This window comes from Centrocercus urophasianus, unplaced genomic scaffold (assembly GCF_019232065.1).
Source record: "Centrocercus urophasianus isolate 14NV4802_14NV808 unplaced genomic scaffold, USGS_Curo_1.0 seq_30, whole genome shotgun sequence".
Taxonomy (NCBI): Eukaryota; Metazoa; Chordata; class Aves; order Galliformes; family Phasianidae; genus Centrocercus; species Centrocercus urophasianus.
In genome coordinates, this window is record NW_024884867.1 from 1165211 (window position 1) to 1190540 (window position 25330).

General features: G+C 44.4%; 1 protein-coding gene across 1 annotated transcript in view; it reads left to right on the plus strand.

The window, feature by feature from the left end:
• Positions 1-984: 984 nt before the first annotated feature.
• FBXW8 (F-box and WD repeat domain containing 8) overlaps positions 985-25330 on the plus strand; it is a 45418-nt gene continuing 21072 nt past the window's right edge. Inside the window, exons 1-5 of the mRNA XM_042828560.1 lie at positions 985-1245; positions 2935-3039; positions 9400-9564; positions 10167-10255; positions 22817-22974. Coding sequence (XP_042684494.1) covers positions 985-1245; positions 2935-3039; positions 9400-9564; positions 10167-10255; positions 22817-22974 — 778 coding nt within the window. The remainder of the gene's footprint in view (positions 1246-2934; positions 3040-9399; positions 9565-10166; positions 10256-22816; positions 22975-25330) is intronic.

Here is a 25330-nt window from a genome sequence, read left to right on the forward strand (position 1 = left end):
GACATCTGAGACCTGGGAACAGAGTTAGCGAGAGTGCAGAGATGGAGGTAAATGTGGGTGAGAGGGGCAGGGTGTGAGGGGGGGGGGCAGTTTAGGTGGGAGGTGAGGGAGTGGGGGGGGCAGCATGGGCTGAGGGGGGATGGTGAGGTGGGGGTCAGTGTGGAATTAGAGTGATGGGACAGCGTGGGATGGGGCACTGTGTGTGGGGGGGGGAACTGTCACAGCACGGGGATGGAGGGGTTCAGGGAGCTGGGGATGGAGTGGGAGTGACTGAGAGCGAGGATGGAGGGGGCGGCTGGGGATTACAAAGGGCTGGAGAGGATTTCATCAGCAGCAGCATTAGTGATTCTGACCACAGGCCACAGTGCGCTGCCAGCAGGGAGCCCGCAATGCTCAGGCATTGCAAAGGGGCCCGAAAGACCCCTGGGGAGCTGATGGCACCCCCCCTCCATCCAAGCAGCATTTGTACAGGGAAACTTGTGTGTGTTTATTTATTGATGAAGGGGAGGGGTCTAAAGATAGCGGTTCCATCCCAAAATGAGGTAATCCACAGGAACAAGAATCCCTGCGCTGCTTCTCTGCCTGCTACCGCTGCTCTCCTGTGGGGCTGCAGCAGTGCCTACAGCTCAGTGCTGGGCACGGTCTATGGGCAGCGGGGAGCACTGAGGTGAACATCCCCCCTTCCCTCTACGTTCTCTCCTCTTCTCCCAGCCGGCCGTGCTGCAGCAGCAGTGCATGAAGGACAGATCGCGGGGCGGGTGGGAGAAGGGCGGGCAACACACGGCCCATCCATCGCCACAGGCACCGCCTCAGCCGCCCCGGCGCTCCGCCGCCGCGCACCGCCCGCGCCTCGCGCTCTCCCCTCAGGCACAAAATGGCGGCGGCACTCAGCGCCTCGTTCCCGCGCGGTGGCAGCGGGGTAGGAACCTTCGCGGCGCGGAACTCACGGGCGCGGGGAGCAGTTTCCGGGCCGGCCCCACCGCCATGGCCGAGGGCTCGGCGGAGCTGGAGCTGTTCCGCCGGCGATGGCGGGAGGAGCTGGCGGCGGGCGGCAAGAAGCGGAGGCGGGAGGCGGCGGAGGGGCCCGGCGGGACGGGGAGGGACGGGTCGGGCTGCCTGGCGTTGGCCTGCGGCTTGCTGGACGGCGAGAGCCCGGCCCCGAGCAGCCCTCCGCCCGCCCGGCCCCGCGAGGAGGCCGTGAGGGATGAGGCCGACGACCTGCTGGGACAGCTCATCCGAGACCTGGTAGGGCGGGCTGCGGGGCGAGGCCTGTCCTGTTGTGCTGGGGGCCCGGGGGGGGGGCGTCAGAACGTGTGCGATCTCGGGCTGCGCGTGCCCCGTAGCCCTACGGCTGGATTTTCCTTCCTGCAGAGCGGCTTTGTGGCGTTTTGCTTTAAGAATTTCGGTTTCTTTTCTGCTCCTTACTGAAGCCCCTCCAGAGTAGGTGTGTCGGATCCTCCGTGTTGTGACTCTGCTGCACAGCAGGAAAACAAGCGTGAGTTCTTTGCATAGAAGAGTTAATAGGGAAGGAGCCTTAAGTACGGTTCTGAGCCCATTAAAAGTTGTGGTGGCAAATCCTTCAAACGCAATGGAGTTTTTATTTGCAACTATGGGGAGACCCGTTTTTCTCACTGTCTGCACTGTGGCTGTTTGCTTTTTACTTTAAAAAACATATATAAATAAAAAAGAGCAGATTGAAGTTCTGCCTGCAAGGCATAGATTGATGCCTGCAAGGAATCAGCTCTCCATTGGCCCCTAGGAACCTGTCTAGGGGAGCAGCAGTCCCAGGGCTGTGCTTCTCCAGCACTCAGCCAGGTCACTGCTGCTCACCAACACTGATGTTAACACTTAGCACTCTTAATATCCCATTAGAATTGAGTTCTTATGTTCACAGTGCACAAGAATTGTGTTCCTGATGCTCACTGTGAGCTGCACGTTCTCCTGTAGGTTAGTTTATAAATCTACTGTAGTCCTTTTTGCACTTTTCCCTGGGTGAGCTGTCCTTGCTGCGCAGTGCCTGTGCTGGCAGGGCTGTAGGCAGCCTTGTATGTTTGGTACACATGGACAGTCTGGGTTCTAGTTGGCTGTGGGTCAGCTCCAATTTGGAAGCAATGTACTCATAGTGGTGCTGTGCCCAAGCCCATAAGCCCAGGGCTAAGCCCTGCTCGTGGCTTCTCTCTTTCATTTGGGCTGTGTGGCTTCAAGAGCCAGGCTGGTTCACATCTGCCCAGCTCAGGCTCTGCCTGTGTGTGGCCGTGGCAATGCACTTGGAATCCATTTATTTATTTAGTGTCCCCTTTGGAGATGGAATCAGTTAAAGCCACATGGAAACAGTGTTTGTGCAAACCCACAGTGGGGAGCAGTGCCTGTGGGCCTCGTTGGGAGAGGAGAGAAGGGATGCAGCAGGAGGGCCACTGCAGGCTGCCAGCAGCCTCAGCACATGGGCCGGGTTTGGTGCTTAGAGGCTGCTGCTGTCCTGCTGAAACAGCCCAATGGGAGCAGTGCCCATCTTTGTGCTGTCTGCACACTTGTCTCTAGCGTGTGGTACGCTTTGCATTAAAACCTTTAAGTGTATTATACAATAATTTTCCTGTGTAACTGGAAACCTGGTGTTTGTTTTGCCACTTTATTGGTGCTGCAAAGAGACCAGGTTTTAACGACCAAGGTGCTCGTGTAGAAGAGACCTGCTGAAAAATGAAGTTCTTTGGGCCAGAGAAGTGCTAAGAGTCAGAGTACAGTCCCAGCCTGGCATACGTGGAGACTGCTGGGGAGACTGTAGAAACACAGCATGGTTGGGTTGGGAGGGTTCTTACAGCCCCCTACAACCTTTGCCCTGGGCTGGTTGCTCCCACCAGATCAGGCTGCCCATAACTTTTGGTACTATTTGGTTATACAATAAAGAAGCCTAAGAAATTATTTTCTTTGTTTTTCCAGAATGAAATCAATGAGGTTCCTTTCTTTGATGTCCATCTGCCGTATGAACTGGCATTGAAGATATTTCAGTATCTGGGAAAGGCTGAACTGGGAAAGTGTGCTCAGGTAAGCGGTGCTGGCAGTTTGCTTTCCACATCAAATGAGCACGTGTGCTCAAGCAGCAGTAAGGCACTGTGATGCAGGGAATGTGTGTGTTAGTCCTAGTGGCTCAGCTGGTTGTAGTTACTGGAAATTCTTCCCAAACTGCATATTGAAAAGTAATATTATAGCCTCCAGTCAAGCATAGCTAACCCAAACATTTGTGACTTGCACATAACCAAGACCTTATAATTTAAAAGAAATGCTTGCAAAGGTCTTTTAATTCAAGCAAGTGTAGTCAGAAGCAGGTGACAGTGTTGCTGCAACACTGAGAGCTCAGCACTCAAGAATGGCAATAAAGCTGCTCTCCCCCAACACTTCTCAGTTGACAGGCGTTGCAGAGTAGCAATTTTTTCTCTTTAGTAGTTTCACACAAAGCTAAATTCTTAAGTGATACTGATTTCCTACCCCCTTCTCCTGGTTTATAGCATTCTGTGGCATTACTCTGCAATAGCACTTTCACAGTGTGTTCTCTGATGTAGTTCTTGTGTCACCACTAACTGCCTCTCTCTCCAAGTGGCCGTACTAACTTACACACAGCCAACTGTACTTAGACTACTCATCTGCTGTTCTTGAGCCTCTGTCTCCTTTCTTTGCGCAGTAAAAGATGAACCTCCTCTCTGAATGAGTCTCCAAAGCAAACTTAAATCAGCAAGTGCTGATTACCCTGTAAAATAGTGTTGTGAATGTGAATTGCCAGCTTCTCCCATCATCGCTGTTTAGTGCTTCAGGCTGGTGTTCATTGAACTCTTATGTACAAAACACGTCTTGCTGCTGCTTAAAATCCAATCAGAATGCTTCTTTCTGTGACACTGGAAATACTCCCTGGACAGTTTGTTAGATAAAGAAATGTTAATGTGTACAGCAGGGTAAAGCTTTGTAGTGGATGGCAAGCTTAATGCAATCATTAACCGAATGACATGTGCACAGAAATTAAATTAGTCTTTGAACCTAGAGTCTGAGCAAGTCACAGTTTTAAGCAGTTATGGGTCTTTATTGCTTAAATCTTTGACTTGCTAATGACTTGTAGGAACAGGAGCTGCTAGAAGAGAAGTACTTCCTCTCATGGGGCTGCTGGTGCAAAAGAAAAACATTCTATGGAATGATTCTTGGTGCTGTCTAGAAGAATGAAGCTTTCAAACAGCCTGAGTTTCAGTCATTTGATACAGGGAGATGCAACCAGTTAAGGCCACGTTCCACAAAATGGAACAGCATTGCATTTGGGGAGTTGATCACTTTTAGTTTAGTCTCTCTCTTTTGTTTCTCTCAGGCCTGATCAGTTTACCTCGTGGTGTAGCAAAAAGCCTGGCTGCTACAGGGCTGCTCCTTTTCTCTGCGTTGAGCTGCACTCAGTTTCTCTCTCTCACATTTGTTTTAAATTTGAATCTGTTCTCAGAAGATGTGTTTAACACTCAGCAGATTTTCCACGTTTCTCATTTGCTTACAAAGACTGAGTCAGATGCTCCTTTGTGGCAGCTGACAGGTAGCTGAGCACATGCCCAGTGCTTTACAGGCCTCTCTGAACAAGATGGGTATCCAATGCTTTTCGTGCAGAGCTGGCTTCTTTTGACGTGTTTAAATAAAAAGAGGAGCAATAAAAATAAATGCCGTTTTCATTTTTCTCTTGGTGATTTTGCCTTGTGAAGGGAGGCGGGGGAAAGCCCTCTTCTGTTAAATGGAAAGCCCTGCTGCTTTACGTTGTTAGCTTAGAAGGGTTTTTTTATTAAGGCGCCTTGGGACTTCAGTGAAATTGGGCCAGCCAGTGGAATTGGCATTGTGAACTATGCGAGTGCCTTTGGAGAAAACCTGTTCGCTTAGTTCTTTAAGCCAAATTGGGAACCAACTAACAGCACAGTAGCGTGACTGCAGAGTCTCTTTGAGATTTAATCACATCAGACTGCTCTGGAGAAGTTTAATTTCACCCTGATATTTCCCCCTCCCCCTCTTTCCCGCAGCTTTTCTTTGATTTTTGGAATTAGTACCATAAAACACAAGCTATCTGTATGACACTTGGAACACTGAAGCCATGTGCAGCACATCAGTTCATGGTGTCACCAGTTCCTGAGCTGTGCTGGGTGTGCAGGACCCGTGTGAAGCCCACTGGTGTCCAGCAGACCAGGCCCTACTGATATCCCCTATTTTCAGCGAGCAGAGAAAGGTGTCTGGGGCTCAGTGCCTCAGCAGCGTTGCAGTGCTTTTTCTCTCAGCTTCGCACTGGCCCTATGGACAGTTAGGAGAACATTTTGATTGATTTATTTTTTGTCTGGCTGTTAGAAGGAGGATCCATGCAATGAGTGACTCTTGTGACTGCTGAGATGAGAATCTGAGAACAGGTTCTCCTTCATTCTGGCTCTACAGTGGAGGAAAAAGGGAAAGCAATCACCTGGGCCACTATGGCACATGGAATACATCAGAACCCTTTGTGTTATTTGGGGCTGGTTCTGCAGGGCTCGTGGCCTTAGGGTCTGGCCTCAAACTGTCGGCTTTAGGACAAGGCGATGTGTCCGGTGTGTGAAGCTCTGTGCTCTTCAGTTGTGTTAGTGCTCTCTAGTAAACACCAGAGGCTGCATAAATTACATTTGGTGATGGGAAACACTTCTAGACAGCGTGCATTGAATTTTAGCAACACTAGGGCAGAGTTCTATTTCTGAACAGATCAGTGGGAAGTTGTCTTTGAACTGCTGGTGTTCTCATCTGCGAGACGCTTGGAAATGTTTACTAACACAGCAATTGTGTATGTATCTAGGACAGAAGAGCCTGTTTCTAGGAATTTAAGAATGAATTGTCTTGCGCAGATCAAGAATTTCAGATGCTTGCTGTTAAAGTGTCTGGAATTGTCGAGTGTTCAGAAATCTGAAAAATAAAATCTTAGGTATTTTATGTTCATTCTTTTTTATCGTGATGGTGTACAAATAATCGCCCCCTGTCCTCTCAGCTAGGGGAGAGAGAGCAGAGAAAGGGGTGGATGAGGATTTCCTGAGCTCGGGGGCTTAGGAGGAGACTTAAAATAACATTATGGCTGCGAATTGAAAAGATGAGCAGCTTCCACCTGGTAAATGTGCATCTGAATGGCTTTGGCTGAAATACTACTTGGCGCTAAGCATTGTACTGAATTGAAAGTCCAGATACTTCAAAATGAGGCCCCTGGATTCAGCAAATGAACCTTGAGTCTATCTTTGTGTGACCAGAGAAGAAAACAAACCTAATGAAGCAAAGGCAGTTATCAGATGGGGAGGGATGAATAAACCTTCATTAGGATTTAAGCCAGTTGATTAAGACAGGATTAGAAGAGTTCAGGATTCAATGGAAGAGGTGGATTTCTTCGGTTACTTTGTTTCGCTGGCTTTTGCAAAAACAAGTAATAATAATAAAAAAATCCCCAGACACAAAACCAAACAGCAAAACCTATGTCAGCAAAAGCCTCTGAAGTCCTTCAGAGCATTATTCCTTGCTGAACTCCAGGCAGAAAATTGTTCCTCTGCAGAGCTCAGGGGAAACCAAAGTTGCCTTGAGAATCATAGTAAAACGATAACAGGAACACTAATGACAAAATTAAATTGCAGCCTCTAAATCTATAAACAACCCCATAAGATGTTGTTATTGATCACTGTAGGAGCTGGCATGGAGTGTAAATTTGGAAATAATTATGCCTGTCATTTCAGAAGAGCTTTGTGTGCAACAGCTTCTCTCCAACAAACAGAATGCGTGGGTGCATGCAGATAAAGCTGTGATGCTGCGGCTTTTGGGGCCTCACCTGAAACCCCGATTCAGGCAGCTCCAATAAAGCTGACTTGGAGCCAGTGGCTGGTTTTAATGTGGCAGCTCACAGTGGTGCTGTAAAGCAAAATGCTCGAGATACTTTTATTAGAGGGCTCTTGCAGCTGAGGCTCGCTCAGTGGGGCTTTTACAAGGGATTGCCATGCCAGTTTTGGTGCGTTAAGAAAAGGCTGCGTTGGGGACCCGTTGGAAAGTCGTGCCTGTAAAGCAGCAGGATTCGATGTAATTTGATTTAAAAAAAAAAAAAATCATAATAGGATAGGATCTCTATTCCCTTTGAATGTTTATTCCTGAAAGCTGAATAGGCATCTAGATTTTATGTGATTGTCTTCCCCTTCTCCTTTTTTTTAACTGTCTTTATGGAATACTTTTATGTCCTTGAAACCAGAAAGGTCTGCACAAGCACTGTCTGCTTTGGCAAACTCTGGTGGTGTTTTTCCTTTTTATTAATTTTATTTCTTTCCAATTGAAGCAATCAAAAGTGGGCAGAGTTGGGCTTGTTGGAGTTGATGCACAGACAGAAGCTGCCTCGTGGCTCTGCTGGGCGCTCTGCTGCTTTGTGGGGACACCAAACGCTGCTCGGTTTTTCCTTTGAGCACTGTGGGTTTATACTGCTTTAAAATCAACTTCAGAGCAAATTCCCCATGAAACTCTAGCAGTTTGAAAAAATACATATATTTTTTTTACTTTGAGCTTCCTGAGTGTGTCCCTGCAGCGACAGGAGCGTTACACATGAGTTTTTGCTTTTGTAGCACTTGATGACACACAGTGCTAGAGGTGCCCAGGGCTGTTTGGTAATTTGTAAGGCAGCATTGCCCTAGCCAGGTTGCTCTCTTTGGTGGTGGAGAGGGGTTGTGTGTCTTCTGAATGTTTTGGAGGCTGAGTGGAATTGTGGAATGCTAGCTGCTGGGTTTGGTATTCCTGTTTGAGTGCTGCTCTTGTGTGCAGGTATCAGATCCTAAAATACCTACAGGTTGCTCTTTTTGCTTTCTTTCCTGAAGGAAACCAGTCATGAAACATGATGCAATTCTTCCTTCCTAATGGGACAGGATGTTGGATTTTGAAAGCACAACTGTGATGTGTGTCTTACTCCAACAAGCCCAATGGAGGCAGCACAGTGTAAATAAACCAGCCAGAAGCTTCACGGTGTTCTCAGGGCTTGTTCTGAGTCAGAGCTGCTCATTGCTGAGCACAACCTGCTGCTGGGGCACTGTGGAGCATGCAGGGACTTCTTGCAGCCCTGCACCAGCTGCAGGGTTCTCACAGCTTCACTGTTCCTCCTAACCTACGCCACTTTGTGAGGCTGTGCTTTGTGTTTAACAGCTGTGTTTCTAGCAGGGCTGGAGCAAAGCATGCGTGTTGATAACAAAATAGAAAGGGGGTTAATTTTATTAAACAGGGTGTGAGTAATGCAGTTAATTTCTTCCTTCTGTGCTATGCTGTGTCAGCGTGGAAGCAATGGCAAGTAGGCATGGGGTGATGGGTGCTGTGGGGTTCTGTATCAATGCAAGACCTAGATTTTTGGTGTAATCTTGGCACTGGGGACTTAATTGTAAACAGCTAAAAATGATGTCAGCCCAAGAAGCTTTTTTTTTTTTTTTTTTTCAGTCTTCTGGAAGCAGTGTCCAATTGATTACTGCTTTCACTGGCAGCAGTTTTCATTGGTTAAATTTGTTTTTTGTTTTTTGTTTTTTTTTTTTAAATTAAGAGTTACAGAGTACAGATGCTACTTAAGTTGCCTCTCACCTCTTGAATCTTTAATTCTCAGCCCACAATTGGTTATGATGAAGCGGCTTTCTCTGAAATGGACAGCAACTTGAGGCCACTTGAAAAACTTAATAATTCATTCCTATTTATGCATACTGTAATACAATAGGTTATAAATCACTAATGTCACCCGGCCTAATCAGGCATTGTCAGTAGGGTGGTGGCGTGATCTGCAAGCTTTTCTTAATAACAAATGTGAAAATAAACTCATATTTTTGCTCAAAGCTTACAACGCTGCCTTAATTGTTTTCTTGTTCCCTTTCCTTTCCAAATTTTCTGTGGCGCTGATGTCAGATGTTAGCAATGTGGCCACCAAATGCTGGTATCTGTGTTTTGTGCAATTTTAGCAGAGGGGAATCTGAGTATTTTGACCGAGTTTTTCTCTAAAGAATCAACAGAAATGTTATGTGTTGTTTTAGAATAATCAGAGGATGGCCTGGGTTGCAAAGGAGCACAATGCTCATCAGTTCCAACTCCCCGCTGTGTGCAGGTCACCAACCAGCAGCCCAGGCTGCCCAGAGCCACATCCAGCCTGGCCTTGAATGCCTGCAGCGCTGGGGCATCCACAGCCTCCTTGGGCGACCTGTGCCAGTGCCTCACCACCCTCTGGGTGAAAAACTGCCTCCTAATATCTAACTTAAACCTCCCCTGTCTCAGTTTAAAACCATTTAAAACCATTCCCTTTGTCCTATCACTGTCCACCCTCGTGACCAGCCATTCCCCCATTTTATACAAAATCTGACATGATTCAATGTGAGATACATAGGTATGTTTGGTTTCCAGGTCAGCAGAACATGGAAAGTGCTCGCAGAAGATGAAGTGCTGTGGTACCGGCTGTGCCAACAGGAAGGATACCTGTTGGGTGTGAGCATCTCTGATCGGCCCTGCTGGAAGCTGGCCCTGAAGGACTGCCGTGCCAAAGAGCGTGCTCTGCGAACCAACTGGAAGGTAAAAGGGAGAGACTGGCCTAATGGGATCCAGATGCTGGAGAAAAATGGGAACCTGGTTCAAACAAGTGGCGGTGAAAAGCTGGTCTTCTGTATTGCAGCTTCTTTTGGCTAGTTAAAAGGGGAAAGCTGCTGAGGGATTTATGAGACTTTGCCCCAGCTGTAAGACTTCTTATTTTCTTGATGGTCAGTTGCTTTTGGGAACGGGTCTCTGTTTGCAGCTCTGTTCCCGTGACTTTGGTGAAAGATGTTTTTACTTCATCCATCCTTTGGTATTGACAGTCAACCTGTAAGATGAAGGCTTCTTCTCTGTTCATTACATATCCTGGCAAAAAGAAAGGTATCATTTCTTTGATGTCATGGTTACGTTTCTCTGCTTAATGATTACAAACGATGATGGTGAATGATGACTTCTTTCTTGTTCTTTTTCTGTCTGTAAAAAGTTCCAGGAAGGAAGCATGAAATACATGGGTCTTCTGTCTCAGCTGTGCAGCAACTTGTCAGCAGCAACAGGAAAGCTCAAGGCTGTCCTATGTGGAAGCAAACAAACTTGGTAGATGAATGAACTGCAATACTAATAGCAAGTCTTGTCTTCCTGTGCAGAACCGCAGTGGTGCCGTGAGTCAGCTGCAATACGAGCTGGGAAAAATCCTGTGTGATGTACATTCTTGTGATGGAGTTGTTATTGCTGGGTGAGTATGACATTGAGCAGTGCTCATTTGCTCTTCACTGTTTGAAATCTCGTGCTGCTTCTTGTACAAATTCAAAAGAAGTACCAGTTTCAGACAAGAAGGGTGACTTTTTTTTTTTTTTTTTCCCTTTGGCCCTATGGTAAGCAATAATTACAGGCATCTACAATCACTTCAGCAGCACAAGTTTTTGTTGTAATGCTATCTTAGGTAAGTATAGTGCTTGTGAAGCCTTTACTTTCCAATGAATTGTATCCATTACTTTGCTGCAGAAATACTCAAAATGAGGCAGATGCATACTGGGAAATGCTTGGGAAAAGAGTAATAACTTTTTTTCTATGAAATTGTTTTGATCACAGAGACAGGTGTGTCTTGGAACAAGATACATTTAGGTTTGTTACTGTTCTCTGCTATTTTTTAAGAGACAGTATGGAGGAAAAACAAACATGGAGAAATTCAACTTCCTTTTCTTCGCAGTGCTAAACTTTGTCAGAACTTTTGTGTTAGTTATTCACTTCTCTTATTCTTTCAAAACACTGTCTTAAAACCATCCCAAACTCTTGGCAGAGATTGCCATGACTCGCATCAGTTGAAGTAAAGTTTTGCTGTATTGTGCTTGCATTCAGTAATTATTAGTCCTGCAGAAGAGGTCACACTAGTAAGTGGAAATGAAAACATCACAGGGCAGAGGACACTGCCCTTCAGTCTACCAGAGTTCTGTATTTTATGACACCACTCCACATTAGTGGCATGATTGTGCATTGTGGAATGAAAGGAAAACTGCCTGTAAAGTACTGTAAAATTCACTCATCAGTTACAGGGAAGGTGACTTGAAATACATCATCTGTAGGTAACTCCCATATACCTTGTGAACCCTTCTGAATTCTGTTGGGCATCTAGGAGCTGATATGCAACCTAGAAGACAGCAGGAATGAAAAGAGAATTTTCAGCTTTATTAGAACCACCGTTGTTTCTGCTATTTACTAGATGCTTTCCCACTTGCCATGCTACTTCACTTGAAGGTCTTGTTTCCTGATTTTTGCTTCTCTGTTGCCTCACTGACTGTTGCTTCTCTTTATTTCCATGCAATTGAAAAAGTGTCTGCCAAAGACACGTGTGGTCTGTGACCTCTGGAGGGGCAGTGCCACACAGTGGTTAACCCAGACAGTGGCTGTGGGAAGAGGCTTGAGAAACTGCAGCTGTACAGCAGGTCTCTCCTTGGCTCCTGCCTGATGTTGAGGCTTCCCTTGGCTACAGAGGCTTTGGTAAGACCCTCACAGGTCCCCAAGTGCTGAGGCTGCAGCTGGGACCCAGCTCTGCAGAGAGCATCCTGCCTTCCTTTGTGCCCTTCAGCCTGGGCACTGTGCTGCCTAGCCTTGGCTGTGGGTCTGCTCTACTGTATCTGCTCTGCTGTCTCTAATGAAACCTCCTCTACTTTTTTTCGGAGCCAGAAGCCCCAGTTGTCATCACGCTGCTGCCAAAATCTCCAGCTCTTCTTTTTCTTCATTTTCTCCATTGTGTTTATATCCAAACAGGCAGTATATAGAAAGTAGGCAGAATAAATTTAGTTCCTAAAGGATTAATAAACAAAGGAGATTAATCCTGAGAATTAAACTCAATTGTCCATACATTAGCCTGGTGTATTGCAGAAGTCAGGCTGAGGTGGTTTCAGACAAAACATTTGTGTTGGTTCCCAGTTCTTGCAGTACTCCTGAGTCTGCTGGTGAGTTGTCCTTTGTTGGCAAAGTGAAGGGAGATGGGGAACTGACATTCCCACAAAATTCACAAACTTAGGTGAGAGACAACAAAGGGAAAACTGGTTTAGGGCTTTCATTCCGATTACTTTTCAGTAATTTTCCTTCTCTAAGAAAACAAATTGTAAGAACGAGGCATCCTTTTATGGAGCTGTGACTATACAGTTGATGGAACAGCATGGGGAACTTAAATTGCAACTGTTTGACTTCACCTGATTGCTAAAATAAATATTTAGAATACTAGAACACAAAAATTATATGACTTCCATTGCTGCTTACCTCTTCCCCCTCATGCTCCTTTGATAGCTTGGATCTCTGAAAGCATCTCGTAAATTGCTGTGAACTAAAAGCTGTTCTATGACTCTCGCCCAGCAGAAGGTGAATTTGTTGTTTTGCCTGTGATGATCAAAGCCTACAAGACAATAGCAGGCTGCTGTCCCCTCAGAAATCTCTTAAAAACTATCCAGCTAATTTAGTAACGTGGAACTGTAAGAAAATATGACTGCTGTTATGAAAGCTGGAAGTATCTGATGCCTGAAATGTCTTCAGACTCACATACAGGTCATTGTTACCCAGCACTTCTCTCATCTTGTGATTTTCACAACCTGAGAGAATGCACTTTTCAGGACTGAGGTTTGCAGTTCATCTGTCAATGAATGATGAAATATTTTTTTTGGCAGGTCTCCAGCACGCCCTTCTCCAATTTGCTTTCTGTTAGTTGCATTGCTGTGGTAAAAATTTGCAGTAGTAAAGAACAAACAAAACAGGCATGGTTAAAACCTGTGAGGATGTGAGTTGGTTGTGCAGGGAAATACTTTGTTCTTTATATACATTTGGTAAGAATTTAGCAGACTGAAGGGTTTTTGTTTTGTCTTTTAAACCCAAACATCACCCACCCCTTTCTCTTCCAACTGTAGTATTGTACTTAATGGCACTGTGCTTTCAAATTTGTCATAAAAGTGTAATGAATCTAGTGATCAATAACTCGCTGTTGCGTTCTTACAGTATTGAAGAAGTAATTTAATAGCTGAGGTTAACAAAAGTCAATTTTCTTCTCAGTATAAATATCAATTATCTGTTACATTTAATGATTATATCTCTAGTTTCGCACGCACTTATGTGCTTAGCTTTACATGTGAATAATCATAGATTACAGCAAGATCTGCCATGTGCATAAAGCTGAAGGGATGTGTGACCTTGCAGCACTGGAGAAATTGGTGGTGATCTTACAGCTAATTCAGCGTGTTGCATTTTATGTGGATTTGTCAGCAGTGGCTTGTGGCATCATGTACCCTTTTTTTTTTCTCTAGACAGGTTGCTGCCCTGGAGAAAAATAGGGCCACTCGGTTGTGAGCAGGTTTTGTGGTGCCTGACTTCGGGGAGCAGCTGCAGCACTGTGTCTGAGCACGGCCAGGCCAGCCAGGCATTACGGGCTGCTTTGTCACTGGGAGCTGTGGCACTGCATAGCAGCTGCTCCCTGCTTTCCAGAGGTGCGGTCGGGATCTTGAGAGATCAGAGGATGGTTCTAAAAATTAAAAAAAAAACAAAACAAAAACAAAAACACCAAAAACAAGAGGAGAGAAGTGTTGAGAGAAATGTTTTCCAGCAGAAATATGTATTTTGGATCTTTGAACTGGCCTGGGAAAACGGTATTTGATCTGAACCTGCGCTGTAATAGACCTGATCTTTCATGCTTCGTTATACTGCTTCAAACTCTGCAGGAAAGCAGAGTGATGCAGCTTTATTTTAGTTGCTGTAGAGTTGTTCTAATCTTTCAAAAAGGGAATTTGTACAGGTTGTGGACAGAGTGATGTATAGCACTGGCTGTGAGTGTAACCCATAGAGACACAGCTTGCCTGAACTGGTCCCAGAGTGGATCTCTTTAATAATCTCTTGCAAAGAGGCAAAGATGAGCTAGACAGGGTTGGCTCTCCCTTAGAGAAATGTGCCTGTTTTCTTGCACTCTCCTGTATTTTCTTCATGCTGCTGCCAAAGCTCAAGCCAGAAGATGGCAGAATATCAAGGATTGATTAAGTGCAACCTGAGCTGTGAGTTGAAGGTGGCTGCAAGCAGCTCTTCTTTCTCAGAGAGCCTTGCATTTACTGGCTGACATCAGATAATTCAATCTGGCCTGCATGCAGAGCATCTTGTGTTTATCATTAAATTTTTATCCCGGCGGTTACGATGCTTGTTTTCTGGGTCAGACCTCGAATCCCTTTTCATTTGAGACAGCGGTGTTTGTGGTTACCTCACTCCCAATCAATGTTGTATTTGCCAGCCTTTCTACAGTTACATGTCTCAGAGGATCTTCTTTAAACATGTTGTCTTCCCCCCCCTCCTTCCAATCCATATTCAATTCAAATGTAGTTTCTTCTTTAAGTCAGAGTTTACTTAAAGCAATTATATGCCTGCTTACTTGGCCTGTATAAATTACTACCGCTGCTTTGGTTCACTGTACTTGATGCTATTGTGTGCTTGGTCTCAGTACAGAATGCCTGCATTTGTTCACCTTCCATTAATAAAATCTTAATCAAATCAGCAAGATTTGATTAAGCAAGAACATATTCAAACAGTGAAATCAGTACTTCTTCTCAGCAGCGCTGACAGACGCACTGTGATGGCTATTTCTAGTCAGAGTTTAGTTCCTCCTTGAGATACAGATCTTGGAGCATGAATCTGGCCAGCACTTGTTGAGCTGTTGTTACATGGTGGATCTCGTGATGAAGCATGTCAGAGGTGAGCTGTGGGCTGTTCTGCTGCATGGCTCTCTGAAAGTCCTCGCCTGTGAATGTCCCAGAGCTGTGCAGAAAGTTGCACTGTGTACACCCGAGCCAAGTCCACATCAGTCCACATCACAGCTGATGTTTTATTGTGCAGTGTTAACTTTGATGCTTGCAGAGAGGGCGATTTGGCCTTTACTGCTGCAGTTTGTGGCTCTGAAAGCTTTCCAGGTGAAAGCAACAGCACTGATCCATAGTCAGACTGCTATTCCAAAGGCACAGAATCGGATGCTTTCTCTTTCCCCAGTTTTCTTTGAACAGAGTGTGGTAGACTGTTAAGGGTTTTCATAAGTGGAGATCTAAGAGCATGCCTGCACTGTTAGCTATTTAGACCTAGTTAGCAGATGCTGCATGGAGCCTCTGCACCTCTCACAGGCAGGCTGGGAGTCGCCCCTGCCTTCTTCTCTTCGTGTTTTAACCTCAGAGGTTTCCACGTTCTCTCATGTAATTACTGCCTCCTTTCCAATATACCTTTTTTTAATTTATTTTGAATAAATAAATAAATATTATTTATTTTCAGTTAACAACTTCTGAGGTTCATCTGCTCCGAGTGCCTCAGTCACTCTGGGTTAACACATCCCCTTTCAGGGTGTTGCCCAGCTGACGCAGATGGTACTTCTCCTTTATTTGAGCAGTGATGCTTAATAAAGACAATAAGAAGCAAAAGAAGAATCACTGGTATCAGAGGTGCCAATTCATTCTGGTTCTGTTGTACTGAAAAGCTAAATGCACCAAGAGAACTTCCGTACAGCAGTCTTCATTCTGGAGGAATCTCATGGGAGCTGCAGGTAGAACATTGCAGCATGTGCCAAGGAGGTGGGCCTTTTGGTTTAAGGCACTATGAGCAAAACACAGGCAGGAAAGTAGTTCCTGCTCTGTAGTGACTTTCTTTGTTCTCTGAGATCATCTCCCACACCGCTTTCCTCTTGCTCAAAGGTGACCTGCAAATGAGTAGTTAAAAAACGGGCTTGCCACCCTTCTTAGCTTCATAATGATGTGTGAAACTAGCCCGAAAGGCTTGAAAATACTTCTTTGCACTTTGAAAAACTTGATGTCAACTCTTGTCTAATTTGTTTTTTTCTTGCTGTAGGGCTTGTGGGCTATTCTCTAGGAATTTATTAGCTCTTGCATCTTAATTCAGTGTGCAGACCTGAGGAAACCAAAATATTAATTAGTAATGAAAATGAATAAAAGTTAACAAACCAGCGTGTTAAACAGCCTGGATAAACCCCCTTCCTTATTTAATTGCTTAAATTTCACTTGCATAATGTCACAGCTTTGATAGGTTTCTTCCTCCGCTCCTGGTGACAGAGAGCCTGGATGTCAAACAGAGCGGTAAGGAAGAATGTAAACACTCTTGTCTTTTTCCTTCAACCTTCGCCAGCCCTTTTGTGTCCTCTTCACTCATTCCTGTTATTGTTAAGAAGTAATAAGTGTCAGGCCTTCTGTTTTCTCATGTGAGTCACCTTTAGAAGGGTTGAAAGCAGGATGACATCACGAGTTCAGAGGGGTCAGATGACAAACCACGGGAGTTAGGTAAGGTTGTGTGAAGTGACAGCCACGTTGGCTTCTCAGTCATCTTGTGGGGAAAAAGGGCCTTTCAGGTGAAACTAATAGTGGAAGCCTGATACTGAATCTTTGTGACAACTCCCTTTGCCAGCCTGTCCCATCATTAAGCTATTGGTTTACCTGCAGGTCTTATCGCTGCAGTAAGCCCTGCTGTGCACATAGTGATGCCCACTCACACCAGTTCTGTTGAAGTTTGTAAAGCCTTTTTTTCTGCTGATTCCACCCTCCTTTTTTGTCAGTTTCTTAATTGTTTCATTTTCAGTTTTCGTGACCACCCAGCCTCAGTTGCCATCAGTGCCTGAAAGTTCAGGCAGTACTTTTCTTCCTGCTGTTTGCAGCGTGTTGCTGTTTGCATCCCTTCTAATATACAGGCAGATCAATTTACATCATCTTCAAATTATGTTTTCTCTCCTCTGTCTAAAACTGGAGACACTGTTCTATTTGTTGCACTACACAGTTGTATTTTATCAAATAATATGGCTGATGTGCCAGATCCTTCCCAAATTACATCATAGTTTCTCTTGAATTCTCCTGAAATAAAGCATTTTTCCCCTCTTGTGGCAGCAGCTGTAGGCAGTGTGTCCTTGGTCAGAGCAGCTGGCTTTGTTAATGGACGTGGGCTGATGCAAGGCACTGGAACCTTGATCTTAATGATGGGAGAGCCTTGGCCTTAAACAGGAAATTACTGGAGACAGTTTGGCTTTCTCTAGCTTCTTTTTAAAGTGTTCATTAAAGTGTTTTGCCTGCTGTATAACCCTTTGGCTTGTTTCTGTTCCCTTGGTATGATATTTGCATGCACTTAAAATTAATAAGAAAGTGAGGCGCACAGAAGTACTTAGGATGGTGAAATGTTAATTTTGTTACAGATAACAGAAAAATTGCATGCTATCTCGAGCAGCTAACCCACTTCCTTGAGCTATGATTTCCTAAACAAGGCCATAAGAAGGGAGATACAGGCTTTTTCCCAGCTTAGTTTCTGTAAGCGTGGTCCACAGATGGACGTGGGCTGATGAACTGGAAAGTCAAGTTCCTGATAGGAGATTTTGGGAGCTGATCATAGGGATGCTCAGAATGTATTTCGTACACGTTAAGTCTGAAAGCGTTTTCAGATCATTTTTGGTACAAGTTTTAGTTGTTTTTTTTTTCCATAGCTGATCTCATACAGCTAGCAAATAATGTTTGTGTGGTATCACAGACATTACCTTTCCACTTCATGTTCTTCTGCCACTGTTGTGGTGGTTTCAAGCGCTCGTTTTAGTTTACCTCCATCTTTGTTTTTTTCTTGCATTTTCTGGTGCAGCTTTCTGCCACTCCACGTAATAGCAGAAAAAATTATTTTCTATTCCACTTGTATTTCATTTTTGTCATCATCTTATATTTATATTCCTTTCTGCAGTACAAAGTAGCTCTCTTTACTCCATCACAGCATTCCTTAACTGCTACCAGACTGCTTTTCCTGAATTCTTCTCTCAAGAAGTCCCTTAGCCAAGCTCTCTGCTGGTTTTATATGTAGTGATGAAATCAATATCTGTAAATAATTGTAAATGAGAACACATGAAGGCTGAGGAGCTTCTTACTCTTCCATCCTGCCTTTCTTGTGAGCTGTCTCTAGCTCTGGTAACTAAGTTAACTAAGTCAATCCTCCTCCCTCTCTTCAGGGAAGAGCTGTGGGTCTCAGTGTTGATGGTAGTAGAATCTGTTCAGTAATTTCAGAGATTGTGTGTTCCATCTGAGGTATCTTGCAACTTCCAACATGTTTGATGAAGAGGACTTTGCAGTTGAAGGCTGTGAAAGATTACGTTCTTATGTGAGATGGAGCTTAAGGAGCAATTGGAACTCATTAACAAAAGCATTTGGACTTGGGTTCACATGCTCCGTTGAACCTTATTAAGCTTACTGAGGGGATCTGAGTAGGTACTTTAATTAACCATGTGAAGATTAGTTGCTTTGGTGGAAAAAGGGGGAAAGGTCTGAGGTGCTTGTTGCAGCAAGACGAGGCAAAATACTCATTATTTTACTTGCTTATCATCAGGCATCCGTTCAAACAGAGCCATAGCTAGAGAGTGTTACTTGAGCAAAATTCCTACTGACTTCAATAAAATGCACTGACACTGTAAGGACTTCATAATAAGATCTTTTGAGTATTAACAGATGGTCACCGACTGCCTGAAACAAAGTTGTTGGGTTTTTTTTTTGTTTTGCTTTGTTGATCACCGCAGGTATCTGGAAACTGAACAGACTTTGCCTTCTGGAAATCAAACCTGACTGTGAAACAAAGGTTTTTCACTCCCCTTTTTTATTTTCTTGCCTCAAATCCTTTAGAGAAATTATGAAAAACAGATACTGATTTGTGAAGTGCCTTATCAGAAGTCTTTGGTGTTTGGACCAGCTGGGTGCAGCGGGACTTGCCCGGCTCGCTGTGCTGCGGGCAGCCTGCAAAATGGGCCCTCACCGCTGCCTGTGCCAGCAGAGCCCCTGGCAGCCCGCTTGACCCATCCGCTTCAGTGCAGTTGTGCAGTGCCAGCAGTAAGTAGGCCGTGAAGGAAAGTGGTCTGTCTTTGTTGCTGCCGTGGACTGAATGAGGAGCGTATCTACTGTTGTGAAAACGTTCCTGTTAACAGTTTTTCTTTTGTGTATTTGTCAGTTTATATATTAGTTGCAGTTGTACTTTGCACAAACACTAATTAGACAGCCATCAACACTCAGGGCCAAAGGCTTACTAACAATGCAACTGTGATAGCAGTGTCTTAATTGGTTGAGTATAATTGTCATTAGGCAACGATAAAGACATCTGGGGCTCTGGAGGGAGATCAGCACCCCCTCCTCCTCTTCCCCAAATTTGTTCTGGCTATTGCTATCCAACACAGTTGAGCTTTTTCAGATGAGACCCTGTGTTTTGACCGGTTTCCTGATGTTTTTCTCCTTGTGAAATCGTCTGCCTCTTCAGCACCACTTCATTAGAGTGGTGCCCAGCCTCCAGCTTTGCCTCCTCCCACATGTGCTCAGCACTTCACCACCTGCTTCCCAGCCATCGTGGGGCAGCAGCAGCTTTTAGCCTCCGTCTCCTTCGCCTTCACTCTTCTGCTTTCACTCGTGTGAGAGGCTATGAGGAAGCTGTTCGTCTCATTATGACATTACTGCCAGTAAAAGTGGTTGAAATGCTTTTGATTAGCAAGCAGACATTTTTATTATACTATGTAGATACCATATGAATTTAATTTTTTCAATTCCTTTGTACCACGTGCAATCCAGCTATTGCTCCATTTCAGCAAGTTTATTTTATTCATCTGCAAAGCTTAACTTGAATTTGCAGGCTCACTTTTATGGTTGTGTAATTATCTGCCTAAGATAACAGTACTGGATTGCTGGGGAGAAGAAGAGAAAATAGCTAGAAAAATATAGCTCAGCCTCCTGCTGCTACTTCTCACATACATATTCTGAGATGCTTAGAAATGTGAGAACCACAGCAAAGTGAAATTCAGGTCTGTTGGAGAAGTTGAGTTACTTGCATGGGGAGTCTTGGGAAAAGCAGTAGCTCAGTGCTGTTGGGTAGTATAACAATGGATACGTGGTTTTATTTATATTAAGATAAGTGGGTTTTATTTGTGTTTTTTGTCTCCAGCAGCTTCTCATAGCTATTGCAGCAAAAAAATCAGTAACTCAGTGAGCTTGGAGTATTCTGATGTCCTGAAACAGAAGACTTAAATCTGGGAATCTTTCATTTGGTAGCTAGTAATCAGGGAAAATTTTCATGGCAAAAAAAAGATTGTTGTGGTAGGAAATGAATAGAAATACAGAAATTATGTAGGAGTAGTTTCTGTGCAATGCAGCAGCTTTCTTTTCCCTAGCCATCTATATTGATATGGCAGATTTGCCAATTATCTGCAATAAAGTAGCCTTTTTATTTTTTTACAGCAAGGCATTGCTTTAATAGTTTAAAAGCCTTTTGTTGTGGTTACAAATTGAAAGTGTGTTGCTCTTTACAACAGCATTAAAAGCAGGGAGTTGAACCATTAAATTTTTTAGTTCTGAATTGGATTCATCTGTATTTGAAACTCTTCCAGTTCAGTTCTGGTACAGGCCCAGTGGTGCTGGAAACAGGCATGTGGCAGTGCTGGCCAGCAGAGTGAGAGATAGTTTATGTCTCCCATTTCTCCATTTTGACTCCATGCCCAAACCTGGACCTCTTCTTGGGTTTCCAGCGTGATCTTGGAACATCTCTGCAAATCCATTAGGTTTGTCACACTGGACTGAGATGCTGTCATGCTGTGCTGGGAAGGACGTCAGTGAAATGGGGTGGGAGGGGTATGGAGGGAAGCTGCCTTACTGCCCTCCTCCCTGCTCTTCCTGATGGACCTGTGGCACTTGTGTCAGCTTGCACTGCACTTCTGGGATGCCTGGACAGCAACGTGCAAAGGCTGGTTCTCCTGGCACATGGGGCTCTCCATTCTGATGGACTCTGTAGGCCAGGTTGGTGGTTGGATTTGATGATCTTGAAAGTCTTCTCCAACCTAGATGGTTCTGTGATTCTCTGTCATCACAGATAAGAAATGGGTGCTGTTACTGCAGTCTCCTTACCTGTTACTCTGTAGTATCTGAGTAAACTCATTAGGGCATTCCTGAGGTACGCCTACAAAGCTCTTCTGTTAACAAGTCCTTGCTGAGGGTGGAAGAGCACAGCTTTGTGGTGCCAAAGTGAAAGCTCTTCATTGTGCATCTCTCAGTCACTGATGAGGGAGGGAGCGGGGCCTGCAACAGGTAGATGTGATTATCTGTCCTGAATACTTTCGTTATTGTGTGTTATCCCCAAAGCTTGAAATTTATCTGAAACAAAAGCTTTTCAGTGTTGCAGACTGAAGATATTTCATGTAGACAAACCTGGACTGCTTGTTTAGTCCAAAATTAAAGTTTTTGCTTTGCTTTGTGGAAGCTTCTTTCTTGAATTGTTATTTTCAAGTAGTGCTGCTGTAAATGGGGAAGAAAAGCAAGGTTTATAGGAGGACTGGGACCTTATCTGCAGAAGGAGGAGGATGGAGAAGTGCCGTCTCTCCCAGTTCTCTCATTTTCTTCTATTTAGTGGTGTGCAGCACTGGAAAAGAAGTTTTGTCACAAGGACTCGACTCTCTTCTGAGTTCAGTACAGAGAATTAATGTTTGCTTAGATTAGCTTTGCTCTTTGCTTAGCAGTTCTCTGCCACCTCCTCAGACACTCCAGTTTGTTGTATAAAGTGGTACACTTTTACCAGAGGTGCTGGAAGTGATGCTGTGCTCCGGAGTACCTGCAGTACCGGTGTATGGCACTGGGTCACCTGTCCAGCATCATCTGAACCTTTGTTAAGCGCCTCCCTTCGCCTCCTTTGTTAACACATACTTTCTTATTGTCATCATAAATATGGGTTGTTCCTGCCCTGTGCACCTCTGGGGCTAAGAATCGCTGTTGAAATGATTTTCCCCCCAAAAGCAGAATAGAACAAAGCTGGCAGAGCAGCAGCCTTCATTTCCAACAAATCTGTGTTTCAGGTGTGACAGAGAAACACAGCTGAGACTGACTGTTGTCATAGTTCTGTTGAAACTTAATAACTGTAGATCTGCTCCAAATTGACCATATTTTTGGTCAGACGTATGGAGAGTTACTTCTCAATCTTGCCTGAAAGATGCTGGACTGATTTTTTTTTTTTCAATTAATAGTACATTGTGGCGCAGCAGAGGTGACACAGAACAGTTCTTGTGTTGTTGTGTTACAGCCTTCCTCCCGTTACATGTATTCAGTGTCATTTGAGAAGCTGATTCCTACTTTTTTTTCTCCTTTGCAAACTGTAGTGTGTCTGGTGTTACCAAAACATCAGAAAAACTACAGTGTAAGAGAGTCTTCTGCGAGGAAGGAAGCACTGCTCTAATTCTAAAGACAACACTTAATCCTGTGAATAAATTAATTAGTCTTCAGAGATGTAGGCAACTCGGATGTGTTGATGAGGCATTAGGAAGCTTATTTCTCTACAGGGCGGCAGGTTGGATGGATGGATGTGTGTGAATGCTTGTACGTGTGTACATAAATACTCTGATTAAACAGCCTTTCTCTGGCACCACCACAACGTTTTAAAGACCAGAAGGAAACAGATTGAAGTTTTGCTGTGATGTAATTGACACTCATTGCTGATAAGTTTATTTTTCCTGGAGCCCTGCTCCTCTTGCATTTTATCTGTAAAGCTAGCCCCGATAGTTGGTAACCCATGGTAGCCCAGTGGTGTCCCCAAAGCCCCAGCTTGCCTGTGTTAGTGGACTTGCTGCTGCATTCAGTAAATGGGAATAAAATGAACAAAGTTGGTGGGATTTGGTGTGGGGAGAATCCGTCCAGGAACTGTGAACGGCATCGAGTTTTCAGACCTTCTCATTCTCGCTCTGTTCCCTTGCAGCTACCTCTTTTCAGATGTTTTTGGAACGAATAAAAGCTTTCTTTTCCAGATACACATCGGGGGAAGTGAGGTTGTGGGACACGCGCACCTGGGACTACACAGCCCCCATCCTGGAACCAGTGCAGGGTCCTGGTGATGTTGGACCTCAGCCACATGTCTCCTTTGTGAGGATAAACAGCTCTCTGGCTGTAGCAGCTTACGAGGATGGTAAGTAACCACAACTCTCCTCCCTATTTAGGGGAGGAAAAAAAAAAAAGCTTTATAAAAATGAAGCAGCTGTGCTCAGCTTTTTGTGTGCCCGTAATCCTGTATATACACACACGCACACTCTTGCTTTTATGTGAGAAAGTTGGCCAATAACCCTAAATGCATTAGGAGGCATTGGAACATAGCACCCATTAAAACTGATGTTTAATTCCTACTGGAACTGCTACACAAAGCTTGAGTGCCAGGCTGAAGTCCAGCCAAACTATCTTAAGCAAATAACTTGTTTTGCTATAAAAAATATTAAATATTCTTCCACTGCCATTCTCCTCTGTCCAAAACTCCCTGAGGGTACTGTGAGGCTTTGTAATGGGAATAGTGGTAAACTTGCATGTCTGATGAGGCTGCGTGCTCCCTTGTGCATCCGTGTGCTACACAGGGACGTAGCTGAAGTATTGGTTTGCATTATTGACTTTCATACTTTGATATAGAGAAATGAAAACTGTGCCCTAATATTTAATGAAACTAGTGAAATCCTGCTTTATACACATTGTTTTAAATGTGCTTAAATATAATGGCTGTCAAGAGCCAGGGACCAACTATGCATCTATTGGACATGGGAATAGCAATTAAAAAACCTGGGTTTGAACAGTGCTTGACACTTGGGGTCCTATAAGTTGAAGAACCCAGGCTGGACTCAGCTCCTGGCAGCTTTCTTTAGACTGTGTGATTTGGTGCTTAAACTTCTCCTCGAGTGTGAATAAAGAGGATTTTTTTGACTGTTTCTTTTTAAGTTAAGGAGTGCTGTATGTGTATCATCTCTGATCCTGGCACTTTGCGTGTGGAAGCAAAGCCAGAGATGGGTAATCCAAAACAAAATAGCTAATCCTTTTATTTTATAAGTAAATTATATGCTTTGTATCTGAAAGTAAGTGTTAAAAATGATGAACATTTTTAGTGGTTTTTCTAATCTGGATTGTGCTGTTTCCATTTTCCGTGGCTAAAAATTATTGATAGGCAACGTTTTATGACAACAGTGAGTCTGGTATTACAAAGCATGACTGTTATTTACTCAAGTCATAGGAAATTATAACAGTGATGGTTTTAACTGTTGACTTTTTTGTCCAGTGTGCCAAACAGTGAATATACCAGAGGCTCTTTTGTTTGCTTTCTAGTCTCCCACTGACTAATCTAATAATCTTTCCAGGTTTTTTTCCTGTCAGATTCCTTGTTGTCGGCCCTGTGTGTGCTGTGACTGCACTAGTTTGCATAAAGCTCAGCGTTGTATTCTTTTGGGTGGAAATTTTAATGGGCTCTGTGATATGGCAGTTACTCTGATTTGAGAATCCTGGTCAGAATAGATTAGTTTCTATGTGAACAGGGAATTATAAATACTGTTTTTAGAAATGTTTACCAACTCGAATCTGAAAGCACATATTTACAGATTGATGGAGAGAATTATTTTAAACTTGGGAGGAGGGGGCTGGGGGGGGGGGATGACTTTGAAGATAATGTGTTTGATTGTTCTTTGTTGTACTCTTCCAGCTCCCTTTTCTCTTTGTAAGTTTGACTAACGGAGAGAAACCATCTGCTAGTGTTGGAGGTAGTGCTGTCAGGCAGAGAGAGTCTAGACTTCTCTGTCGAATCCCTGGCTAGCAGACTTGTGCAGATAACATCAGTTTCTCCCAGTTCAACAGAGCTCACGCAGCGATGTCCTTGGCACCTGATCACAGGGAAGAGCTAACAGGCAGATCCTGCTCGCACCATGCCTGCCTCGCAGCACTGCTCTGCGCTTCTGCAGGAGAGAGCACTTCCCAAGGCATGTGAGGTGCAGCGAGGAAAGGCTGTCTTACCAGGATGCCTGCATCCGAAGTGAATTGCATCTCTGTGATGGCACTAAAGAAAAATTGAATTGTGGCTTTCGGTGAATGTTTCTGACAGTGTCGGCCTCTGTGGAACAAGCTGCAAGGAGAGGGGAAAGGAGGGGAAAAAAGTACAGGGAGAAAATGAAGTTCCTTCTGCTCGTGCCAGTGCTCAGTGGGGGTACTGCATGTACACCTGGGGCAGTGGGACTTGGCAACTCGATCCACAGTTGTGATTTTTGAATTCCAACCCACTGGCCTCATATTTCTTCTGCCTTGTTTCCTATTGTCAGCACTGGCAGCCCTCCAGTTTGATTTTACCACTAATTGTGTTGCACGTTACCGAACTGAAATGAATCAAATCAAAATGCTTTTCCTGGAGCATTAGATAAAGCAGGCGAGGGTTCTGGGTAATGAGCAGATGCTGCTAATGCAGGGACAGTCGGGGCCTTGCCAGGACTCCATCTGCTCCATGCTTGCCTGCCTTTGGCTGTGAG